This window comes from Microtus pennsylvanicus, chromosome 13, assembly GCF_037038515.1.
Source record: "Microtus pennsylvanicus isolate mMicPen1 chromosome 13, mMicPen1.hap1, whole genome shotgun sequence".
NCBI classification, from domain to species: Eukaryota; Metazoa; Chordata; class Mammalia; order Rodentia; family Cricetidae; genus Microtus; species Microtus pennsylvanicus.
Genome location: NC_134591.1, coordinates 43,115,505 through 43,140,926, shown reverse-complemented (window position 1 = coordinate 43,140,926; position 25,422 = coordinate 43,115,505). Strand labels below are relative to the sequence as shown.

Sequence of the window (25,422 nt, the reverse complement as noted above, 5' to 3'; positions counted from 1 at the left end):
GAGAGAGAGACCTTGTCTCAGACAGCAAACATATAACAAACAAAACTAGTTACAGTCTGATTAAGTTCAGTAAATACTTGCTGTCTCATCTGTGATAACCCTGTGCTGAGGACTGGAATATTACTAGAGTAAGGTATAGGTTCTGCCCTCGAGATGTTTACAATTTAGAGGAGAAAGTAGATGTTTTATTATTCTAGGCAGGACTGGGGATGTAGGTCTGGTAGAATGTTTGTCCAGCAAGTGTAAGGACCTGAATTTGATATCAACCACTACCAAATAATAATAATAACAACAACAACAAGAATAAATAAAAAGAATAAATATTCCAGGCAGGAGCCATGTGAGCTAAGACTCAGGCCAAACAATGTGACCCCAAAGCAGACAGCAGTTTTAGTTTCTGTGGAAGAGCTGGGGAATGGAAGTAGAGGAGGGTGACAGAAGTAAGGCCAGCGTGGTCCCGGGATAACCAGAGCCTTAGTGCTATAGTTAGAAGCTAACTTGAGGGCATTTTGTGATTCATATTCTCCCTCACTTCTTTCTTCCCCTCGCCCTCCTTTTCTCTTGTTCTTTCTCTCCCCCTTACTAAGCAAGTGTCTGACCCATGAGCTCCACCCTATCCCCTTCAAATGACCTTGAGACAGTCTTCTGGCCTCAGGAGAGAAAATGAATCACAGAGGACCAGGTTTGAGACAACAGTTGCCAAGTTCTTAACGCATCGTGAGCAAAAGTCTTCTGGCCTCAGGAGAGAAAATGAATTACAGAGGACTAGGTTTGAGACAACAGTTGCCCAGTTCTTAACGCATCGTGAGCAAATGCTCTACCACTGAGTCGCATCCCCAGCCCTGCCTAGAATATTTAAATACCCACTTTCTCCTCTAAATTGCAAATATGTTAATTTAACTATTGCAGTAGACCCAGGGAGAGGCTATGAGAGTGAGTCAGGGCAATAGAAGTGGAGGGGGCAGAAGAAGAGGAAGGGGTGCAGGAAGTGTTAAAGCAGTGGACCTGTATCTTGGAGTGAGAGCACAGGGGAGCATGTGTTACTGTTGTGTGAGCAGTAATGTTGAATCTGGGGTACTTTAGAATGAGGCGTCTAGTAAGACCCTGGAGACACGGCCCCTTACTCAGGGGCCTTTGGCTAGAGACACACTTGGGAGACATCTGCAGGTGGAGGTCAGACCACATGAGCAGATGAGATTACCTGGGCCGGGCAGGTAGAAAAAGAAGCCGTGGACAGAGACCAGCTGGGGTCCTCAAGTTAGTAAGGGTTACTCAGCATCTGCGGTGAGCACGTTCCCTGGACAGGACAGATGGTGTCCAAAAAGGATTGGTAGAAGACAGTTCAGAAGGAAGGGGGTCCCCGTCTCAGGTGCTGCAGAGAGGCTGAGAAGGCCCCTGGATTTGACATTGGACTGGAGAGTGACACCTCTTCTAGGAGAGCAGAAAATGTGGTGAGGACCAGGTGGTGGGAAGGCCCTGTCCCCACACGCTGCTGCTGTTGGGGGCGTGATATGCCGCCTCTTGATGCCACTCAGAAGAACCTCTGTTAATAATTTTATGGTAAATTCTGTAAGACGTTTTTGTCTGCATATAAACAAATATGGTGTTTATATGTATCTACATATGTAGTTTTTAAAATAAATATTGGCTCACACCGAACATACTCTTCTACTGATTTTACATGACTGGCATCTTAATGGCTCTACATGTAGAACCTTCTACGTGTTTAATATTTTCTGTTTCTTTCTTTAGGGGTTTTGCAGTGTGGATTTCTTTCTTTCTTTCTTTCTTTTTCTTTTTTTTTTTTGAGACAGGGTCTTACTCTGTAGCCCAGGCCTGCCTCTACCTTCTGAGTGCTGGGCTGCAGGTAGTACCGGCGTGCACAGTTCACTTATTCCAGTTTGTAGCTACTGTACTCTTATTACTGTGGGAACGTACTGTAATTTTTAGTGAATGGACCTTTGACGATGAGCTCATAGGTTGTTCCTAGCTCTTCCCGACTTCAAACAGCGCCAAGGTGAATGTTTCTGTTCCTTTGACAGGGTGAGTATAGGCTGACCGTGAGGATTGTCACCTGCCCAGCTGTCCCCAGGGCTGGACATGAGGCAAAGGCTCTGTAGCTGTCACAGCGCCTGGGTCTGGCAATGTCTCCTTTCTCTTTGTATTTTTATGTATTTCTCATTTTGGTGCCGGAAATTGCAGCTACAGCCTGGAATATTCCAAACACATGCATCCCCACTTAGTCAAACCCTTAGCCGCCATCTTTGTGTCTTTAGCATCCACAGCACCGATCCACAGGCAGTGTGAAGAGCTGTCTGCTGGGAGGCTGATCTCGAGGACACGAGAACCTGTCTTTAGAAGGAAAGTCCGGGAGTGAGCTCTGCCCGTAGTTATGTGGTTTCAAAAGCGCTTTCCTGAGCATTTGTTAGCTGGGAAACACCTTCAGGCATGGCTAGTGAGAGCTGTTTCTTCTCCTGGTATGACGTGTCTGCTCTCCTCCCTGGTCAGCGGGAAGACAGCTGAGAAGGCCCCTTCATAACTGACTGGTTAGAGCGGAAAGTTACAATCGCTGTTACGTCGCCATTTGCCCCTTCATAACTGACTGGTTAGAGCGGAAAGTTACAATCGCTGTTACGTCGCCATTATCTCTTCAGCCTCACTTGGTTTTCATCTCCAGAATTCTGCTCACAGAACTTTTTAGAAGTGAGGATAGTTTCTTTTGAGCCCAGCATGACTAGTGCCTGGCACAGAACCTTGTACACATGACCTTTGGCAGAGAATGGCGAATCAAGCAGTGTCGGGCTGGACATTTGGCATAATTGGGGAATTGATCTGACTGCTTCCCTAGTTTAAATATGTTTCCCATTGTTTGTGATAACCCTTTTATCACGTATTAAGTCCATCCCTCTCTCTCTTTCTCTCTCTCTCTCTCTCTCTCTCTCTCTCTCTCAGATGGGATCTGACTGTGTTACCTAAACTGACCTTAAACTTGGGGGCTTAAGTGGCCTTCCTCCTGCCTCAGCCTCCTGGGTAGCCAGTACTACAGGCATGTGCCTCTGCACCCAACTTTAGATTCTTAAATATATGTTTCTGAGCCTCATTTTTATTTCATAAATTTATCCATTCGTTTTAGAGTTGATCTGTGTAATGTTAAGTAATGTTGCTTTATAATGTGTTCTGATACCTCAGAAGGCTGTCTGTAGCAGGTTAGCCCCTCTGTTTCAAAATAGTGTTTTATACTCTTGTGCAGCATCGTTGCAAAATTCAATGTAGAAATCGTTGGTTGTGTTCTAATAAAAAACACCCACTGAGATTGTTTTAGTTGAGAGCCTGTTAAATCTATAGGCTCTTCTTTTGGGTTTTGGGGCTTGTGTTTATTTATTGTTGTTTTCAATAATGTCTCCCATAGCACAGGCTGGTCTCAAACCTGAGATGTAACCAAGGATACCTTAAACTTCAGTGTCCTGCCACCGATCCTGAGCGTTAATTTCACAAGCTTATGCTGCCATGCTCAGTTTGCAAGTCAGTTTCTCTGCTGGTGTTTCCATCGCCTCATGTGATACAGTCCCCTTCATTCGTGTGTTCTGTTCAGTGCTTAAGTCAAATACATATGGCCGTGCTGGTGGGTCTCAGCCAGCCTGAGCCTGCTGATGGAGACCCAAAGAAGAATGTACCCCTCAAGAAGCTCCCTTGTGAGCAAGAGGTGACTGACAGATAGGTGCAGTATGCACTAGGGAGCCCTGTGGTGAGCACAGGTGCAGGGCAGGGTGTCAGCAAAGCTGTGGGAGCTCAGGAAGGCTTCCTGGGGGCTGAGCCAGCTGAAGGGCAAGGAGAGTATTTCAGGTGGACAGAATGCTTATAGGGATATATACGTAAAGAGACAAGAAAGAATATTCAAGCATTTTAGGAGCTACAAGCAGCTGGTGTCAGATGACCAGAAGCAGCTGGCAATGAAGCTAGGAAGTAGGGAAAGGTGGCAGGTTGGGAAGGGACCCACGTGAAAGAGCTTGGCTGTAGGATTTAAGGGTTTAGATAGAAGAGTGAAATAATCAAATTTATGTTGGGGGGAAGTTATTTAAAAGGGAAAATACAGGGTAGAGCAATGACTCAGCAATTAAAGGTCCTTGTCACCAAGCCTGAGAGTCTGAGTTTGGTCTAGGGACCCACATGGTGGAGGAAGAGGACCAGCTCCCATAGATTGTCCTCTGACCTCCACATGTGCCCCGTGGCACACGAATGCAAGACCCACACACCCACACACACAAACACACTAAATAGATATACTAAACACAGCACAGTAAATAGATAAGTGTCAAAAATTTTAAAAGACAAAATAAAGAGACTTGGCACAGTGGGTGGTGTGTTGGTCTCACAAAGGAAATACTAAGGGAGACAGAACCACTCCAGCTAGCCTTGTGTGTAATCAAAACGTGGTTTTCATGCTTAACCAAATTAATAATAACCCCCTAGTATAATTTAATATTTAGTGCTTATCCGTATTTCTTGTTTATTCCACAATATCCTTTCTGTTTCTGGCCAGGATTTTTTTTTCTTTTTTTATATTTATTTATTTATTATGTATACAATATTCTGTCTGTGTGCATGTCTGCAGGCCAGAAGAGGGCACCAGACCTCTTTACAGATGGTTGTGAGCCACCATGTGGTTGCCGGGAATTGAACTCAGGACCTTTGGAAGAGCAGGCAATGTTCCTAACCACTGAGCCATCTCTCCAGCTCCTCTGGCCAGGATTTAGATCACACATCCAGTTGATAATCAGGACTCAGAATCTGAAACCAACCTTTATAAACAGTGCTATGGGCTTGAAGAAACCCGTTTGTTGTCTTGAGGAACATCCCATGTTCTGAATGTGTTTGCTTCTTACTGTAACTTATTCCTTATGTCACAGGTGTCTAGAGACTAGGAGTTAGTCGTGAATGGCCAGTTGGATTGTGGTTCCTATTTTTCTTTGAGGGAAGCTTGTAGAAACAGTCACAGGCAGAGCCGTCAGTTACTTTGACCACTCCCAGGGGTCAGGATACAGACAATGTCAGTTCATCCCCCACCCTCACAAAGTCCCCGTTAGCTTGTCCCTGCAGAGCTCACTCACTGGTATTGTCTTCGCACCGCATTGCTCATCAGAGCCCACAAAATGTTTTCTGTCAATCCTTTCATATTAGTTAAATAAAAAAGTGTTCTCTTAGGGCCAGGGGAGATGGCTCTGTGGGTCAAGGGTTTGCTGTGCAAGTCTGAAGACCTATGCTTGAGTCTCCAGAGCCCACAAAGCCAGATGTGGCAGCTGGAGGGCAGAGACAGAAGGATCCGCAGGCCTCCTGGACAGTCTAGCAGAAGCAGTCAGCTTGAGGGTCAGTAACAGATCCTGTCTCAGAAAAGACGATGGAGAGAGCCTAGAGAATTGACTCGGCGGCTAAGAGCACTTGTTGCTCTTGCAGGGAACTGCTAGCAGCCATCTGTAACTCCGGTTCCAAAGACTCTGACTTCTCCTGACCTTCACAGGCAGCAGGTACACACATGGTACACATATACACACACGTCCAGGCAAAGCACTCAGACACACAATATAAATCAATCAATCATGAGAAGCAATTGAGAACGACACCCTGACATCAACCTGATGTCAGCTTCTAGCCTCCATGCATACCCATACAACTGAGCACCTACACACATATGCATGCAAACACCCACACCCAATCAAGAATATTCTTTTAATAAATTCAACTAATTTTTTAATTAAAATATAGTAAGATTCCAAAAGAGATAAATGCTTAATTTATTCTCTTTTATTACAACTTTGGAACTGTCTCCTGTCATTTGAGACAGGGTCTCACTAAGTAGCCTTGACTGGCCTGAAACTCACTGTGTTATATAGGCCATGCTGGCCTTGAACTCATCAAGGTCTGCTCCTAAGAGCTGGGATTAGAGGTGTGTTCTACTACACTTGGCGTTCTCGTTCTGACCTGCTACCTTGGCCAGTTCAGTTCAGCTCCCCCCAGAGATTGTCTCATTTCACCCGCATCTGTCCGTTTCATGCAGACGGACAGATGCTTGCACAGAAGTGGTCATTGTCCTTGAGTGGGTGCCCCTCAGTGCTTTCCAGAGGCAGAACTGTACTTCCTTCTTGTTCTCTCTGTTCTAGGTCACATTGTGAATAAGATGCGCAAGCACTCAGACCCAGAGGTGGCGAGTCTCGCCAAAGAAGTTCACACCGAGTGGAAAACTTTCTTTGAAGAACGTGTGGATAGACCTTCTATTGAAGTCCGAAGTGATCCGAAAACTGAGTCATTTAGAAAAAATGCCCAGAAATTACTCTCAAACGCCTTGGAATTGGAGGTAAGGTTTGTTTTGGTTTTTTGGGGTTTTTTTTGTTGTTGTTGTTGGCTTTGGTTTTTGGTTGTTTTTTATGTGAAATTTTAATAGGCAAGTAGTAAAATATAAAAGTAAAGTTAGAGGGTTCATATTTCCAAATTTCAAATTTTCTTCTGCAATAAGTCAAGCAGAATTGACATTAAGATAAACATAAGATAATGGCATAGAATTTAGAGTCCAGAAAAAAAAGTCATGCATCTAGGATCAGTTGATATTCAACGCAGGTACCAAGCCCATTCCACAGGAAAAAGAACAGTGCCAGTACAACTGGATACACTCTTACAAAATGATGAAACGGAACCCTTACTCACAATGCATACAAACAGCAAATTGATATTGACCAAGCACTTGATTTTAAGAGTCAAACTATAGAATTCTTAGAATAAACAGAGAGATCTGAAGAGATGACTGAGCAGTTAAGAGCATCTGCTACTCCATCAGAGCACCAGAGTTCTGGTCCCAGCACCCATGCAAGGCAGCCCGCTATCACCGGTAAATGCAACTCTAGGGGATCTGAATTTGGGGGTGAGGTTTTAAGTGTGATTATGGGGTTTCCTAATTAAATGAGCCTGTGTTCCCACAATGAACTCTTCCCATCTTTGTGCAGGCCTATTTTGCAAAGTTATTCTTGGAGTTGGAGATGGTCAGCAGCTAAGAGGACCATTGATGCTCTTGCAGAAGACTCAAGTTTGGTTCCTAGCATCCCATTGGGTGGCTCACAACCACCTGCACAATTATAGCTCCAGGGAATCTGACTCCCTCTTCTGGCCTTTTAGGTACTATAATGCAAGGCACATACATACATGCAGATACATACACATGCATAAAAATGTTTAGATATTAAATAAATTAAATTAAACTGATAGCTTATCCTCCAAGGATTCTGGATTTGTGAGCATTTGGGAGAACAGTGTTGTGTTGACAGAGGTTTCTGTCCCGCCCAGTCCTGCAGTCATTCAGTCCCAAAGAAACACACAGAGGTTCACATTAATTATAAACTGGTTGGCCTATTAGCTCAGGCTTCTTGTTAACTCTTATGTCTTAAATTAAGCCATAATTCTTGTCTGTGTTAGTCATGTGGCATGGTACCTGTTATCAGTGAGGCATTCGCTTCTTGTTAACTTTTTTTTTTAATTAATTTATTTATTATGTATACAGAACATTCCTTCCATGTATGCCTGCAGGCCAGAAGAGGGCACCAGACCCCATTACAGATGGTTGTGAGCCACCATATGGTTGCTGGGAATTGAACTCAGGACCTTTGGAAGAGCAGACAATGCTCTTAACCTCTGAGCCATCTCTCCAGCCCCTCTTGTTAACTCTTATATCTTAAATTAATCCATAATTCTTGTCTGTGTTAGTCATGTGGCATGGTACCTCTCATCAGTGAGGCATTCTCATGGCATCCTCTGTGTCTGAGTAACAACTGCAGACTGAGCCTTTCCTCTTCCCAGAATTCTCCTATTCTGGTTGTCCCACCTATACTTCCTGCCTGGCTACTGGCCAATCAGTATTTTATTAAACCAGTACAAGTGACAAATCTTTACAGGGTACAAGACCCTTGTCCCACAGCAGTGTTGTTTGTTGGCTTTGGAACCACCAAGGCCCAGCCCAGTTCAGGTCCTTGTTGTGTACCTGAGGGACATTCCTCAGCGGTGCTGAGGCTTGTCCTGACCTGTGAAAGCAGAGGCTGAACCCCACCACCTAAGTTCTTGGGAAAGCTAAGTGAACCATTTATATGAAGGAGTTGTCTATGGGGCCTGCTGGTTAGAAATCATTTAATAAAAGTTGGTTTCTTCAAATTTCAGTTCTCTCTGTTCCACTGAAATAAAAAATGTGAAGTGTTGTAAAATATCAGCTGTGATAAGAGGAAGGAGCTCCTCCTCATTCTCTATGAGCCTGCACTTTCAGATCTGTAACATAAAACCAGCTCGATGGGCATATTCCGCTACCCCAGCGAGAAGCCTGGATGATAGTAGTGGTTTAAGGTATACACCCTGGAAAAAAATTTGCTCATTAATAATATTAATCATGAGCCAGCCGTGGTTAAAGCTAGCATGCCTCCTGGGCATTAGTGGTACACACCTTTAATCTCAGCATTTGGGAGGCAGAAGCAGGCGGAGTTCAGTGAGTTCAAGGCCAGTCTGTCTACAAAGTGGGTTCCAGGACAGCCAGGGCTAGGGCTACACAGAGAAACCCTGTCTCAAACAAACAGACAAAAAGCTAACATGATTTTAATCCCAGCACTGGAGAAGTAGAAGCAGGCAGATGTGTAGATTTAAGGTCAGCCTAGGCTACATAGAGAGACTCTGTCTTGAAAAAATAAAAAAAATAACCTAATATTATTTTTAAAAAAATCAGATATATAGCATCCATACTTTTCCTATTGGAATTTCTCCTTATTGAAATATCCTTAAAGATTGAAGTAACAAACAAGAGTTTGGTGCTGACAGGATGGTTCCTTGGGTAAAGGCACTGGTGGCACAGCCTGACACCAAGAACTGGATCCCTGAAGTGTGGAAGGAAAGGGAACTGACTCCGTAAAGTTGTCCGCTAACCGCATCATGCGTGCCTTGCCATGTGTGTCCACACATCATGCATATCCCCTCCATGCAGGCAAATGACCAAGAAACCATTAACGGAGGAATTGAGAAGTCAGACTTAAGCTAGACCTGTATCGCATCTCTTTTCTGTCGCAATTTTTTAGCCGTGAAAGATGGACTTACGCTGTGTTATTTACACCTTTAAAAGAAAGACTTGGTTTTGGTTTTGTTGTTATTGTTTGGTTTTTAGAGACAGGGTTTCTCTGTGTAATAGTCCTGGCTGTCCTAAAAATCAATTTGTAGACCAGGCTGGCCTCGAACTCATCCGCCTGCCTCTGTCTCCCAACTACTGGGATTAAAGGTGTGCGCCACCACCGCCCAGCAAGACTTGGATTTTTTTTAACATGTAAATGAAAAAGATATAGAAGAAAAAAGTCACCATTGAACATGCCACCAGACTCAATATTGTTAACATTCTGGCACATTTCCTTTTATGGTGCAGTACCATAGTTTCCAGAAAATGTCAGACAGGCTATGGTTATCCAGGATTTATTTAGGGCAAATTATTTGCCAGATGTCCCATAAGATATTTTTATTGATTATTTAAATAACACCCCAGAAAATTGGCATAATTATTTACATTTGTGTTGTCTCTTGAACCTTGCTCAATTTCAATTACTGTCATCTTGTCTATCCCGTTCCGTACATCTTTATTGTTCACGTCTGTCTGGTAGTGCAGACTCGCTCTGCTGCAAGATGTCTCAGCTTTTCCTAAAGGAAGCGTCCCTATGAATAATGAAGAGAACGCGTGTGAAAGTTGTGGGTAATTTTCCCGAGTATCGATTAGCCAAAAGATTTGCTATTTTAAATAAAGCTTGTTTTTGAAATAAACCAGGATTAGTGCTGAAATGTACAGTGTGGTCTATAATACGCAGTTAATGTGGTGGTAAATACCAGTTCCCTGTGGTATCTTTTTAAGTAAATGATAATAACGAAGCCATGCTTGTAAGGATTAATGAGCAGTTTGCCTGCTATATTAAACTCCATAATAATTATCCTTTTAGTTTATCCATTAATTATCCTTTAAATGGCACATCAAGTGGTAAGCACTCAAGTGTTACAAAGCGAAGTTTAAAAAGTGATACATTCGTTAGTGCTTCCCAATGTAATTGGAAAAAGTATCAGATTCAGTATAGCTGAATGGTTTTGTTCCCAAAGAGTAAATTTTAAAAATTTAAAATATGTATCTTACTGTCTTCCTTGCCCCAAAAGAAAGATAAACACCTGTCCGCTTTGCGTGAACAGCCTTCGATGGCATTTCTGTAAATTGATACAAATCCTTTACACAATTACATAGGCAAACCCTTACGCCTGTCATTTCTTTATTGGGGTAAATCCATGGCCCACCTAATCCTAATCTTTGAAAGTGTTGGTTGCATCCGCATCCGACATCAGGACTCCGTCAGTGTGCTTTGTCACGCAGTAGTAAACCTGAGTTCCCGGCCCGATGACTGAAACTTTTTCCATTTATCCTAGCATGTGTTCTTGCAGATCCCAGCTCTGCCGTGTTTCTGTCTCCGTGCATGCTTTCCCAGTAAAGTCATGTGTGGCGGATGCGCGCCACTACAGGCCGCTCTTTAGCACACTGCAGAATCTGCTTTCCATGTTCATGGATTGCTTCCTTGTTCCTGGAATAATGGAGCAGATGAATCAAATGGCTGTTGTCGAAGCCCGGGCCCGTTCCCTCTCCTTTCTCCCTTCCAGGTCTTTGTTCTTCTGTCCCTTAGATCTTCCCTCGTGAGCATCCCCCATAGTGTCACTTTCTCCCTTCCCCTTCCTCATTATCCACCTCTCCTTCCTACCTCACGGCCTGTGATCATTTCCCTATTATGTCATTAAAAAAAATGAACCTGATTCTAAAGTGAGCCCGTATCATTAAGAGTTGGGACCCTGGCTGGTGGCCCAGTTGGTTGTCAGATGTCGCTAATGAGGTCCGGCTCAGGGGTATGTTCTCACATGGGGCCGTTAGGGTTTAGCGTTTTTTCTTCTTCTTTAATGGATTCACGGATTCAGACTGTACCCCCGACTTTGACCAGCTCCCCCTCACACATATCCAGTGGTCAAACAGAAGGTGTGGGGAATTGTGTACAAATCCATTTATACTACGGAAAACCCTCGCATGCTTTTTCTCCAGTGAATATTCAGTTCAGCAAGTATAGGATCTGCTAGGTGCCAGGGAGAACACAAAGAGCTGCCTCCCTGACCTAAAAAGCTCACTCCCCGAGCAGAGTGCTTGTGACTGACTAACAGAACTCTAAGGCGGACAGCGATCGTGGTCCTTGGGAGCGGTTGCACACACACACACCAGTATGACCTGGGAATTCGAGGTCTCATGGGAGAAATGGCAGGAGCACTGCTGTAAAAGAGGTAGAACTAGAAAACACAAAGTGGAGCTCTAAGCTGGGCAGTGGTGGTGCACACCTTTAGTCCTAGCTCTCGGGAAGCAGAGGCAGGCGGATCTCTGTGGTCTACAGCGTGAGTTCCAGGATAGCCAGGGCTTTTACACCTGTTGCACAGAGAAACCCTGTCTCAAAAAACCAACCAAACAAAAAGCCACAGAACTCTCATTCACAATTTGGCTGCTATGGGAATGATCTATTGGAAGAGCAGGAGAGGAGGGAGCTGTGTGGGGAAAGGAGTCGCTCGGCAGGAATGTGTTGAGACTTACTTCGTGCCTACATCTGAGCCGGGCACAGAAAATTGGGAAAGGAATCCTGTGTATGAGGTCAACCCTAGAGTACTCATAGTCTTCTGGGGAAAAACAAACACACAGTTACAGTACATGCGGAGGTTTTGCACTGAGGGTGAACTCAGGAACAAGACCGTGAATTAAAGTTTACAGACACGGTACCTGAATATGGTGCCTTTTCTGACCAAGCCCATTCCTCTGAGAGCACTGCTTGGCTGTTTTATATCTTCCCCCAGCCACAGTCAGTTCACCCAGAACTGAACAACTCTAGATGTTGAATGATTGAATGATACACACTCTACCCATGGGAACAAATAGGTCAGCAGATCAGAGTCTCCAACCCTGATAGGCGCTTAGAATACCAAGAAGACAGCACAGGTCTTGAACAGGAGGGGTGGTTATGGGGGTGAGCACCGCTCCTGGCCGTATCACCCCTTGGTTATCTGTGCTAAGTTCCATCTGCTTCCCAGGCGGTGATTAGGTTGTTCAAAGAAGCACAAGCTGTGGTTGGATTGAGACGTGTGGAGCAGTAAGAGTTGGTAGCGGTCATGGTGCAGGGAGCGACAGAGTCTCCAGGAAAGAGACTGTCTCAGTTGCCCCTCTGTTGCTGTGATAAACACCGTGGTGAAAATCGGCCTGCCAAGGAAAGGGTTTATTTGACTTAGACATTCCACGAGCAGTCCCAAGGGAAGCAGGGCAGGAATCCGGAGGCAGGAACGGAAGCAGAGACCTAGGAGGAACCCTGCTTATTGGCTTGCTCTGCCTGCTTTCTTAAACAACCCAGGACTGCCTGCCCAGAAGTGGCACTACCCCACAGCAGGATGGGGCCCGGCCCTCCCACACCAATCATTAATCAAGAAGATGCCCCCCCCCACCTGCCTATAGGCCAGTTTGATGAAGAGAGTCCCTCATCTGAGGTTCCCTCCTCCTGGATGAAAACCCAGCTCTCACAGAGACTGTGAACCAGACAAGGACAAAAGCTGGTGACTACACACAGTGACTGCCTCACTTTGGGGGAGCTCCCCTTCCTGTTCCACTCAACATATACACCTCACAGCAAAACCTGTTTCTCTCGGAGTCCAGGGACTCTGGATCGTTCACCCAGAAGCACCCATCTTTCTCCTAAAGCCCCAAGTTAGGACCGACTGGCCTGGGGTCGGCGTCGAGCGGGTTAGGGTCATTTCGTGCAGTGACACTGCACAGGGCGGCCTGATGCGCTTTACAGATGGCAGGGATGTTTTTCTTTATTTCTTTACTCTGATCAGCCTGACTTTAGCAAGAGGCATGAGAACTACAAGCTGCTCCCTGCCTTCCCTCACACCCCTGGCATAGCACCATCATGCTGTCCCTTGTCTGGGATTTGTTTTGTTGTATGCTTATATTTTGACATGAACTTTTCGTGACGCTCAGGCTAGACTTGAACTTGAGCTACTCCTGCCTCAGCCTCATAAATGTTAGGGTATAGACCACCGTGCCTGGCTATTATTGCCCCACGTGTTATATGCTTGCTCTCTCTCTTTCTCTTTGGTGTTTTGAGACAAGGTTTCTCTGTCTCATTCTATAGACCAGGCTTGCCTCGAACTCAGGGATCCTCCTGCCTCTGCCTCCCAAGAGGCAGAGGCATATGCCACCACCAACAAACCCTCTCTTTCTAGGCTGTGAATTTCCAGAGGGGAAGAGTCAGGCCTAATTAGTGACTGCTGAATATTGTGTATTGTGAGTATCCAGCTACGTGAATGTCAAAGTTCTTGTAGGATTTTTCCTAGTGTTTCTAACTTCATTCCCGTAGAATGGCATTGACTTGTTTTATAAACGGAGAAACCCTCTTCCTTTGATAACCACTCCTTTTTAAGGAAAAAAAAAAAAGACTCCTTGCACATTAGGCTAAATAAATCTAGGCATTTGGTGAGTGACCTAACTCACCCAGGATAAGAACTTCTCTGGCAGTGCCAGGAAGGGGCTGCCATTACAGCCTGGCTAAGTGGTTCAGACCCAGGCCTTCCTCAGGACAAGTTTGGTGCCTCCCAGGAAACCCTGAGGAAGTTGGCTTCCAAAGAACTGTGGCACACAGTGCGCACACTCCATTCCTGGCCCAGGAGGCGCGAAGCCAGTGACAGTTTCCTGAGCGTCTGTAGGCAAGCCCACACAGGTGCCCGCTCTCAGCTCCTCCTCCTCCTCCTCCTCTTATCTGCTCCTTCTCAGGGTCCTTAAGGAAGTTTCTGTTTTCATTTTCTTTGGTTTGGGCCTCCATGCCTCTCCTATGTTGGCCATTCTTTCAAATGTCACGTGACCCTTTGTACATTTTTGGTGTGCTTTTTCTTTCTTTTTTTTAAAGATTTGTTTGTGTGTATATGTGTGTGCCTGAGTGCATCCATGTGTGCCATGTGTGTTCAGGTACCTACTGAGACTAGAAGAGGACATTGGATTCCCTGGAACCGGGTACCATGTGGGTGTTGGGAACCAAACCCAGGTGTTCTGCAAGAGCAGCAGGTGTTCTTAACTGTTCAACTATCTTTCCAGTTCCATAGTGTGCTTTCATTTATTTATTCTTATCTGTATTTTATTTTTGAGACAGGATGCTACTATGTAAACCTGGCAAGCTTAGAATTTGTTATGTAGACCAGGCTAGCCTCAAACTCACAGAGATCTGCCTGCCTCTGCCTCCCAAGCACTAGGATCAAAGGTGTGTACTGCCATGCCTGGCCTTATTTGTTTATGTTTTTATTGAGTTTTGGTGGGTTGGTTTTGTTTTTAGACAGGTAGGTTCTGCGCTACCTGAGCTGAATTCAGACTTGGAATCTTCCCAGCCCCACCTCCTTGAAGTGCAGCCTTCTTGCCTCCACCTCCTGAGTTCTGAGGCTAGAGACCTGAACCCTGTGCCCTGCTTGATCTTTGAGTTTTGCATAGTTTGGTACTTACCTGTGCTGGCTAAAATGTTCCCACCAGATCAACCTATGAACAAGCCTGTAGGCCATTTTCTTAATTACTGATCGACATGGGAGAGTCCAGTCCGCCGTAGGTGGTGTCAGCCCTGGGCTTGTGATCCTGGGTAATAAAAGAAAGCTGAGCAGGCCAGTAAACGACACTCCTCCGTGGTCTCTGCATCAGCTTCTGCCACCAGGTCCCTGACTCCTTCCATGAGGAACAGTGATGTGGAAGTGTAGCCCAAATAAATCCTTTCCTCCCCTCCAATTGCCTTGGTCATGGTGTTTATCACAGCAGTGGAAACCCTAGCCAATCTAGGTGCAGTGGCCCACACTGAGTGCCTGGTAGAAACCCTAACCTATCCAGGCGCAGTGGTCCACATCAGATACCTGGGAAGGATTGAACAGAGAAGTGAGAAATAGAAACGTGTTCTAGGCTGTGGCCGTTGCTCGGTGCAGGACGTATGTGCAAGGTCCCAAGTTCAATTTCTGACGCGTGCGCGCGCACATACACACAAACACACACACACACACACACAAAACAACCCTAGATTAAATAAATAAAAAGTATTCCTATTTTGAAGAACTTGTTCCTAAGGGAACTGTAATATATTATGACATTAACCAAGGGACACCGAGGACATTGTTGTGACCTGAAGAACTCTCAGTCCTTTGTACTAAGGTTTTCTCGCCATATTGGGGGAGGCAGGGTTTGGGGGTGCTTAAGAACTCTCAGTCCTTTGTACTAAGGTTTTCTCGCCATATTGGGGGAGGCAGGGTTTGGGGGTGCTTAAGCTTGACGTACCAGCATAGCAGTGTGTCTTAGTCAGGGTTACTGTTGCTGTGAGAAAACACTGTGACCAAAAGCAACTCGGCGAGGAAAGAGTTTATTTGGCTTACATATCCTGAATCCCAGTCCACCAAGGGAAGCCAAGGCAGGCACTCAAGCAGGGCAGGAACCTGGAGGCTGGAGCTGTTGCAGAGACTAAAGAGAGAAGCTGCTTCCTGGCTTGCTCCTCATGGCTCGCTCAGCTTGCCTGCTTATAGAACCCAGGACCACCAGCCCAGGATGGCACCACCCACAGTGGACTGAGCTCTCCCATATTAATCACAAAATGAGAAAATGCCCCGCAGCCAGGTGCACACGCCTTTAATCCCAGCACTCAAGAGGCAGAAGCAGGTGGATTTCTGAGTTTGAGGCCACCTAGGGCTTCACAGAGAAACCCTGCTTTGGAAAAGAAAAATAAAGAAGAAAGCAAACGCCCTACAGGTCTGCCTGCAGCCTGATCTTATGGAGACATTTTTCTCGGTAGAGGTTCCCTCTTCTCAGGCTTGTGTCAAGTTCACATAAACCAGCCAGCATAGTGCGATTCCTAGGGAAAAACAGTCGCGCAGCCTGTCCTGGCTCCACGCGTGGACACAGGTCCTGTCCTGCTTTGACTATGGGACCTCAGGCTGGCCTGGGCCTGAGGCAGATCACCCCAGCACTGTCCGGCTTCCAGACTCTGCCGCCTGGGAGTATCTCTGACCTTCTGAAGGGAAGGCACAGGAACTCTGGGATCAGGTCTGAGTCCAGCCCTACCCCTTCATTTGTGAGGCCTTGACCCCTTTACCTCGGAACCTCCTCCTTGGATATAAAATGTGATCGTCAGTTATGAATATGAAATGTGACTGTGACTTACAAACTACATTGTGCGCATCTCAGGGTCCAGACCAGCATTTCCAGACTGTTACACAAAGGCAGAAGGCACTTCTGAAATAAGGAAGTGTGCACCGTTTCTCTGATTTATTATCCTTGGACCCGGCTTCCTAGTTGGTAAAGCACGGGGCCTGGTGCCCGTTGCTTAGTTCAGGCCGGTTTCCTGTTATAATGGCAAATATTACCACCCGGCAGGGGTTGTGAATGAGGTCCCTGTCACAAAGCACATGGCCTTGTTCCTTAATTGCCAGGGTGGAATTAATTTGCTCTTCCTGTTTCTCTTGTGACAGGAAGTAGATGTCCTTGAATTTCAGTTGATTAATGGAGGCCCCAGAGCAGAGCGCAGCCAGCCTCCCTTGCTTCTAATCCTTATGCAACGCAAGGCCCTAATTTGATAATTTTGCTGTTTTTCAGATGGATCACCTACTGGTTGAAAATATTGAGCGGGAAACGTTTCATCTCTGCTCCCGGCTCATTAACGGGCCGTACCGGAGGACGGTGCGCGCTCTGGTCTTCACATTAAAGCACCGAGCTGAGATCCGGGAGCAGGTGAAGAGCGGGGCGCTGCCGGTCGGCACGTTTGTACAGACCCACAAAAAGTGACCCTACGATGGGCCCAGCGCTGGGCCTCGCGCCGCCACTCAAAGACTCTTTGAGTTTGGGTGATGCGGGTGTCGGCTGTGTTGGATATTCCCATGGTGCCATTCCTTCAGACAGAATGCGGGGAGCCCTGGGAGACAGGCCCGTGGGAGCGGCTTCATTAGCTGTCTTTCGGCCTGCCTGACTGGATGCACGCGGCTGTCACTAGGACGCGCCATCCAGTTGCCGTCACCCAACACAATGGAAGGGTGACAGGTTTCACTGTGAGCTTGCCAAGGACACCTCTAAACTCCCCCTTGGCAGGCAGATGAAGTTACCACTTTATTTCGCCACCCTGCAGGTAACTGAAACTCAATTACTGCTGCCGCTCACTCAGTTCCATCCCCCTGAGTTTAGACAGCTCCGGTGCCTCTCAGAACTCCCCTGTCTCTTCTCTTTGCTCAACCCCAGGGGTGAGCCCACTGGAGCCTGAGACCAGCCCTGCTTGCCAGCGCTCACTTATCTGAGCCTTTCAGCTCTCCCTGGAAGACCTTCCGGGATGGGCTCCTGAGCCCCCATGCTGGGGCTTTTAATGAGCCGCTGGCCTGAAGCTTCCCGCACCTCAGGGTTTATTTGAATACAGGCTCTGCAGAAAATGCATAATGAAATTCCTCTCGCAGTGACTTACTGCGGTAGGGAAAGATGCACACGTGAAGATTGTCAATGAAATATGTCTCTACAAGCCTGCTTGGGTGGTCACGGAAAGTGTCCTCGCTCTTTAAAAGGTATAATAAACGGATACACTAAAACAAGTGTAGTTCCTTATTGAGCACTTCAGGGCCAAGCACAGTGGCTGTGCTTGTAATCCCAGCATTCAGGAGCCTGAGGCAGAGGGATCACCATGAGTTTGAGGCCAGTTTAAGCTATGTAGAGAGTACCAAACCAGCCACAGCTACGTAGCAAGGTAAAAAGGAGAGAGGGTAGCAAAGCAAAGGTCATTCTGGGTGGGAGAGGGTAGTAAGTGGTGGGACAGGTTAGGTGTGGCGGCGCACGCCTTTATCCCAGCACTTTGGTAGCAGAGGCGGGTGTGTTTCTGTGAGCTCAGGCCAGTCTGCAGAGTAAGTTCCAGAGCAGCCAGGGCTACATAGCGAGACCCTGTCTCCAAACACACACAAACATGTATATACACACACATACACATACGTAGACTCTGAGGGAGGTAGCAGGACCCCAGGGAGGCTGTAAACTAAAGTGTGTGGAAGCACATTTTCAGGATGAAGGAAAGGGGCGGAGGAAGGGAGCCATGAATGCTCAGAGGAGAGGTGGAAGGCAGGGGCCGATGGCATCTGCCTCGCAAGTGTGGCTCCGTCTGAGAGGATTGATGGGGTCTTGTAGTTAGTTCTTCAGTCCTGTGATTTCTCTTGTTTTCTTAGTGGTCCAGACTTAGTCACATGTGATACCCGTTTACTAAGCACTAAGCCACTACCAGTAGATGCCCAGCACTGGCTACAGGTGAGACCTGGGCTCACTCACACAGCGGAAGCCTCTTGTTCCATTTCCCCATCGCCGGTGACTACTGATTCTAGTTAATAGCGGAGCACCTACCATGTGCCCAGAGCTCCGGCAACATTTTACAAAAAGAAAATCCCCAACCAAAGGTGAGGAAAGCAAATCTCGGAGAGGTGCACCGACTTCCTCGGGGTCACAGGTAGTGATGACTGGTCTGAGCCAGAAGCCACACCTGATGGCCTGTGTGTCTTGATTGTATCGAGTCAGTTTCAAGCATCACCTCTCTGCTGGTGGCATTCCCAGATCGTATCTTCAGCCACTTGCTGTGTAGACTAGGCTCTCCATGAACTGTTCCCCAGGTTTCAGATACCTCCTCAGTGCCCCCAGGAACATGTATGGTATAACATGCCTTCTCTCAGTTGGCATTGTGGCAAGCCACCCAACCCAGCTACAAACATGGGGACCAGCCTGCCGCACAGTTTCCCCCTGCAGTCCTGACGGTTTTGCTGCTGAACATATTTAGACTCCTCTGTCTCCATAGCTAATTCCTCGGGGCTTTGTCCTCTTTTTGCCCAGATGACTAAATAGCCTTCTGTCTTGTCCTCTCCATATTTGCCCCTCTACAGTAAATAAACTCATATATCAAAGTTGGGAACCCCAGCATCCACCCCCCAGCGAAGCCCATCAAGATCTCTGTCACCTGCAGGGTAAACCCCAAGCATCTCGGTGCTGCTGGCAGGGCTGGCTTCGGTCCCTCTCTTGAGTTCCTCTGCTCCATCCTCCCACGTCGGGCTGGAGACTGCTGGTCTTCTCCCTGCCAGGTTTCTTGAAGCAACTGAGATCCTCACAGGCCCTTTGCCCTTCTGGAATGCTCCTCTGCCTGGCTCCATGCCTGGCCCCTTTCCCGTGTTATGTTCTAGACTAGGCATGGGTTCTGTGGTTGAGCTTATGATTCTGTCTCCCCCTGCACTGAGTCTTCCTTGCTGCTAGAAATCCTGTCTTACCGGGTGGCTTCAGTGCCTGGAATAAGACTCGTCCACAGTCTGGCCAGTCAATATTTGTGGGCTAGATGTAAGGTCAGATGTCTGCCCTTTCTGGTCCCCTGCAGTCTGTTATCCCCGGGAGCTGGGATGGGATAAAGGTGTAAAGCAAAGCATCTCCCTCCTGTGCTGAAACCCAGAGGCTTCCCATTTTGTTTGCTGTAAAATTCTAACCCTCTTCCGTGTGTTACAGGGCCTTGCTCCTGGATGACTCTTTGACCTCCTTCCCCATATTCCCTTTCTCGGGCTTCATTGGCCTGAATAACAAACAAGCGCTTACTGCGTCCCCATTCCCACGGCCTCAGTCCCACTTTCCACACATATCCCAAGTCTGTCTCTGTCCCAGGGCCTTTGCACTTACAGTTCTAACCATCAGTGTTCCTACCCTAATGGACTCAAGTCTCCACATCCCTTTAGGAAATGCCTTCACTGGTGCCCGTAAGTACAATTCCTCTTTCCTTCAAACATTTTGTAATACTTTAGCCTGCTGAGTCTCCAACACCCGGAACAGAGCCTGCTGCAAGCCAGGCACCCATAGCTGTCGGTTGTATAGTTAAATGACTGGCTGTGGCCATACAGGGGCAGCGTCTGATCAAATCAGGGAATACTTCCTGGAGGAAGGAATACCTGCACGGGACTCTAAAGGACAGAGTCATTCACTGGGGAATTGAGGTGCATACCCTGCAGAGAAAGCCAAGTATGGAAAGCCCCAGATGTAAAAGCGACTGGTGAGTGGCAGGTATCTAACTAACCTGGAGACGACATGCTAGGTAGAAAGAGGCAAGGGCCATGCTAAAGCATTTGAATCTGTCGTGGCGGTAACTGGTGCTGGCTCAAGGGCCCGGCTAAAGCATTTGACTCAGTCATGGCGGTAACTGGCTCAATGGAGAAGTGGGGAAGGAGAAGCTGGAGGCCTCACTTATAAACAACCAAGAGTTCTAACTTCGGAGCCAGAGTTGAGAACATACTGCCTTCTGCCTGAAAGGCTTCAGCGGCGATAGCCGGAGATTAAGATGGTTTTAGAGATGTACCTCAGAGGTTGGGGGAGCAGCTGTGTTGTTGGTGGCTGTTCTCTCCTTGAGGCATGAGCAGAATTTTCATGGACGCTAATGGAGCTGCTCCGATGAGCCTGTGGAGGGGAGGAGGCTGCAGCCAGCTCGGGGCTGGTGGCTCCCCCGCCTGCTGAGAGGCACTTATGGGGTTGTTCCTGGGATGGACAGGGAGTTCCTAGCCCTCTGAGTTACCTGTGAGCCAGGTGCTCTCTGTCTAAATACACATGTTCAGTCGCTGGAGGAGCCATACCTTTTAGGATCCGCTCCAGAGGCGTACTGATTCTTTCCCAATGGTTAAATCAAAGTTTTAAGTCCTGGTCCTTTGGGTAGGGACCAAGTCTCCTTATTTTCATTCATTCTGTCAACAAACAAATGTGTGTCCTCTGTAAACCAAGGACTAGAGTGGCATGGGGGATACAGCTTTGAATGAAATGCAATTGCCACTTGAGGGGCTCTTAGTCCAGTGAGGACACCTAAGTCAATAGTTACAATGTGGCATAGTGGGTGTTTACTGTCCACATTTGTTTGAAATGTTGAGGAGGTGGGAAAGGGAGTGATTAGCTACTCAGAGGAGGAAGTTGTCCCGGAAGAGTTCATCTCTGCAGCAAGACTGGAAGGAGTCTTGGCAGAGTGCGAAAGCCCATCAGGCGGTGTGAAGAGAGTGGCTGGATTCAGTGCAGGCAGAGACGAAGGCACGGGCCCCATCGGGTTCATGGAAAACTAGGCAAAAACACCTCTGTGTCCTCAGGTGTGGGGGCCTTGAGAGAGTTTTAAGGAGTTAGTCAAAATGGCTCTTATAGAAATAAATAAAGAGAAACAAGCTTTGTAAAGCACTCAACAATTTAAGACCTAGAGAGAAAAAAAACTTCAGATTCAGTAAATTGGAGATTTTTTTTTTGACAAATGAAGTTTAGAGTTGCCCAAACAGATATCAATAGGAGTTCCCAGTCTGAAAAATAACAGAAGGCCCGGATAACTCGTTTACCGAGTTCAGTGGTGACGGGACAGGCAGCTGGCCTTTTTTCATTTATAGAATATCAGGCTCTTTAACTGGGAGCTGTCAACCTCGGTTTTCTTCTGTGGCTGCCTCGGGCCTCCAAGCTTCACTCTGAGATGGGCAATGTGTTTGTGATGCATTTACTGCAGCCACGTGGGACAAGGGCTCAGTCTGTTTCTGCTCGTTATTGCCATCAGAAAACATCAGTCCATCCAGGAGAACAAGGCTGAGGAGCTTTCACTGGGGCAGGGGACACAGCCTTGGTTTCAGAGGAGAGCTAGTTTGATTGGATGACATGGTGTTTCCTTATAAATTCCCCCAGACGACGTAGTTGCTGTCAGGGTTGGACTTATCCGCAGGCTGGATAGGTTGGTCTCCAGATCCAAGAAGACCGTGATGTCCAAGCAATGCTGTTTTCCCATCTTGTCAAAAATTTGATGCATCAACCATTTGATGCATGGCTGCTGAGGTCGTATATGCCAGATGCAGAGGTCATGGGATAAATAGGACAGTCTCTAGTCTCGAGCTCGGGCTCTGATGGAGAAGATAGATAAGCAGACCTTTTAAAAGATGTTTAAATCACACTGATTTGGGGTGTAGGTGGGGTGTAGGTGAGATGTATTTGGATGTAGGTGGATGCAGGTAGGGTATAGGCAGGTGTAGGTGGGGTGTAGATAGATGTAGGTGGGGTGTATTTGGATGTAGGTGGATGCAGGTGCAGGTGGGGTGTAGGTAGATGTAGGTGGGGTGTAGTTGGATGTATGTGGGTGCAGGTGGGGTATAGGTGGATGTAGGTAGATGCAGGTGGGGTATAGGCTGGTGCAGGTGGGGTGTAGGTGAGGTGTAGGTAGATGTAGGTGGGTGCAGGTAGGTGTAGGTATATGCAGGTAGGGTATAGGCAGGTGCAGGTGGGGTGTAGGTAGATGTAGGTGGGGTGTAGTTGGATGTATGTGGGTGCAGGTGGGGTATAGGTGGATGTAGGTATATGCAGGTAGGGTATAGGCAGGTGCAGGTGGGGTGTAGGTGTGCATGCTGTGGTCTGTGTGTGAAGGCCAGAGGATAACCTGAAAGAGTCGGTTCTCTCCTACTGTATAGATACCAGTGATGAAACAGGTCATCGAGCTTGGTGACAACTGTCCTTACTGTACTCTGAGCCATCTCAGTGGCCCTAAACAGACCACTTCTTTCAAGGGCAAATGGCTGTGGTGTATGGAAATGCAAAGAAAAGGCAATAAAATAGCCAACAAAAATATTTCTTATATTTATTTATCGGGTGGGTGCGCGCATGCCATGACACACGTGTGGAAGTCAGGGGACAACCTACAGGAGTTGGTTGTCTCCTATCTACTCTGGAGTCTGAACTCGGCTTGTCAGGCCTGGCAGTGAGCACCTCTACCTGCCGAACCCTCTCACATGACCCAGGCAACAAAAGCTTTAGAAGATGCTCAGCCTTGCCTTTGGTTAGGATGACAATGGTGGACGCCATCCTTAAAGGCCCAAGGGCTGGAGGTCACCACATGGTTACTTAATCCACAGCTCTAACCCCTGCCCAAACCAGATGACAACAGCCAAACCCACTGAGAAGTGGTTCCATCTGCATCTGCATCTGGGCCAGATGTGCACATCGGCACGTTCTCGGGTACCAGGTATGCAGCCGTGAGCTGTGTTTTCCCTTCTCTATTGGAAAGGACGATCAGAAATGGTTGACATCCCTTTCAACAGTTAAGAGGATACATTGCTGGCTCGCACCAGTTTGCGGTGACTGGTTCCACCTAGACAACATGCCAACCCAGTAAATAGCCGTCAGCAGGTGAGAAGGTTGTATGGCCTGGTGGGACCCGGGTTGTCTGAGGTATCTGGAGGCCCCACAGGAAAGTCACAATGTAGTCCCTGGGGATCCAGAGAAGGACCACTCCATGTTCAGCTAAGGATTACAGGTATGGTGGCACACATCTTTAATCCCAGCACTCGGGAGTCAGAGGCTTAAGGATTTCTGTGAGTTAGAGTCCAGCCTGGTTCTAGGACAACCAACGCTATGTAGAGAGACTCTGTCTCGAAACAAAATAAAACAAAACAAAAAAAGCTTCTGACGGGTCAAGGATTCTGGAGGAGACAGCGTCTGGCCATGGACCATCAGGTTTACTGTATGCCAAAGCGGCCAGCCATGCTTATCCCTGATGGAAACTCTGGCAGCAGGAGGCTTCATCTTTGGTGCCCAGTTGGTCTACTTGGTGGCCTCTTGGTACACCTTCCCCAGTTTAATAAATAGACAAGGGCTGGAGAGATGATGGCTCAGCTGTCAGAGTGTTTGCTGCTCTTCCAAAGTACCTGTGCTTGGTTCCCAGCACACACATTAGGCGGCTCACAACCACCTGGAATTCCAGCTCCAGGGGAGCCAATATCCTCTTCTGGTCTTAGTGGGCCCCAACACACACACGGCATGCATTCACACAGCCACACACACACACACATGCGTGCACACACATATAGCATACAGACACATAGACACACAGCCACACACATACGGCATGCATTCATACAGACATGCACACACATATAGCATACAGACACATAGACACACACACAGCTACACACAGCATACATTCACACAGACACATAGCATACATTCATAAAGACATATAGACACACAGCCACACACAGTCACACACAGCATACATTCACACAGATACATACACACACACAAAACATACATTCATACAGATACACACACAGAGAGATACAGACACATAGCATACATTCACACAGATACACAGACACACACAGCATATACTCACACAGACATACAGACACACACACACAGATAAATTAAAAATAAAAATAAATTTTAATGGGCAAGTTAAGACACAGGACCTGAACAGCATGTGGTTGGTGATAACCCCAGAACTGAGAGTCTCTAGACCACACCTCCATAGAAGTGCTAGCAAGGGGACTAGCTAGAACAGGGTAATGATGAATGCCTGCTGTGGCCTCAAGGGTGGCCACAGGGATGGAGGCTGTGGTCTGACCCTCTCGCTGGTACCTCTCTGTAGTGGTGTTTTGTGTTTTAACAAATAAAGCTTGTCTGAAGATCAGAGTGCAGAACTAAGTCACTGGAGTTAGTGGTCACACCTTTAATCCCAGTACTTGGGAGTCCCATGCCTTAATCCCAGCACTAGGGGAGTTGGAGACGGGAAAGGATGTGGTTGGGTGGAGAAAGGAATATAAGGCAGGAGGAGACAGGCATTCGGGGCAGTCTGAGGTTTGGTGGAGACAGTTGCATTCTGAGGACAGGATCACCCCTTCAGTCTGAACATTGGTAGAGGTAAAAGGTCTCTTTAGTGGCTGGCTGCTCTGCTTCTCTGACCTTTCAGCTTTCACCCACTAATACCTGACTCCAGGTTTTATTTATGAAGACCAATTAGAATTCGTGCCACTCCTCTCCCAGGAAGAGGCCCAAGAGAAACAAAACCAGACAATGGCGGGGGCCTGGGCTGTAGCTCTGTGATACACACAGGCCCTGGTCCAACGCATACAACACAAAGAGCAGAAGAGAAAGCTCAGGCTGTGGCTGCAACTGTCACTGTCCAGCAAGGCCTCATGCGTGCCCCCTCAGCCAGTCTGTCCTGGGTATGCCCTCTGCACAGGGAGCTACCTCACCCGAGAACGCACCCATTTTCCAAGACAGGTCACTCAGACCTGCGGTAGCCTGCCCCACTGCCCCTCTCAGGACGACTTTGAAGGACATTGCCGCTTCAGGGCTCACAGGACCGACTGAGGCTTCTTTACTGCGTTGCTACCCCAAGGCAGCCCTTCCCCAATCCCGAGAGCAACGCCCCCCCCCCCCCCCCCCGAACTTCCTGCATGCTGTTCTCTGTCTGAGGCTACTGGACCTAGTGACAGGTCTAGAGAAGGGCTTGGCAAACCTTTGTTAAGAGACAAGTAGTA

The 25,422-nt window shown here is 47.3% G+C and overlaps 1 protein-coding gene across 3 annotated transcripts in view; it reads left to right on the top strand.

The window, feature by feature from the left end:
- Tceanc2 (transcription elongation factor A N-terminal and central domain containing 2) overlaps positions 1 to 17,691 on the top strand; it is a 40,946-nt gene extending 23,255 nt beyond the window's left edge. For 2 of the 3 annotated variants that reach the window (XM_075947104.1, XM_075947103.1), the window contains exons 4-5: positions 6,156 to 6,349; positions 16,715 to 17,044. In XM_075947104.1, the coding sequence (XP_075803219.1) occupies positions 6,156 to 6,349; positions 16,715 to 16,903 (383 nt within the window). In that variant the 3' untranslated portion in view covers positions 16,904 to 17,044. Of the gene's footprint in view, positions 1 to 6,155; positions 6,350 to 16,714 lie in introns of all 3 variants that reach the window. The other variant, XM_075947102.1, reaches the window with a different exon arrangement.
- The last annotated feature ends 7,731 nt before the right edge of the window (positions 17,692 to 25,422 follow it).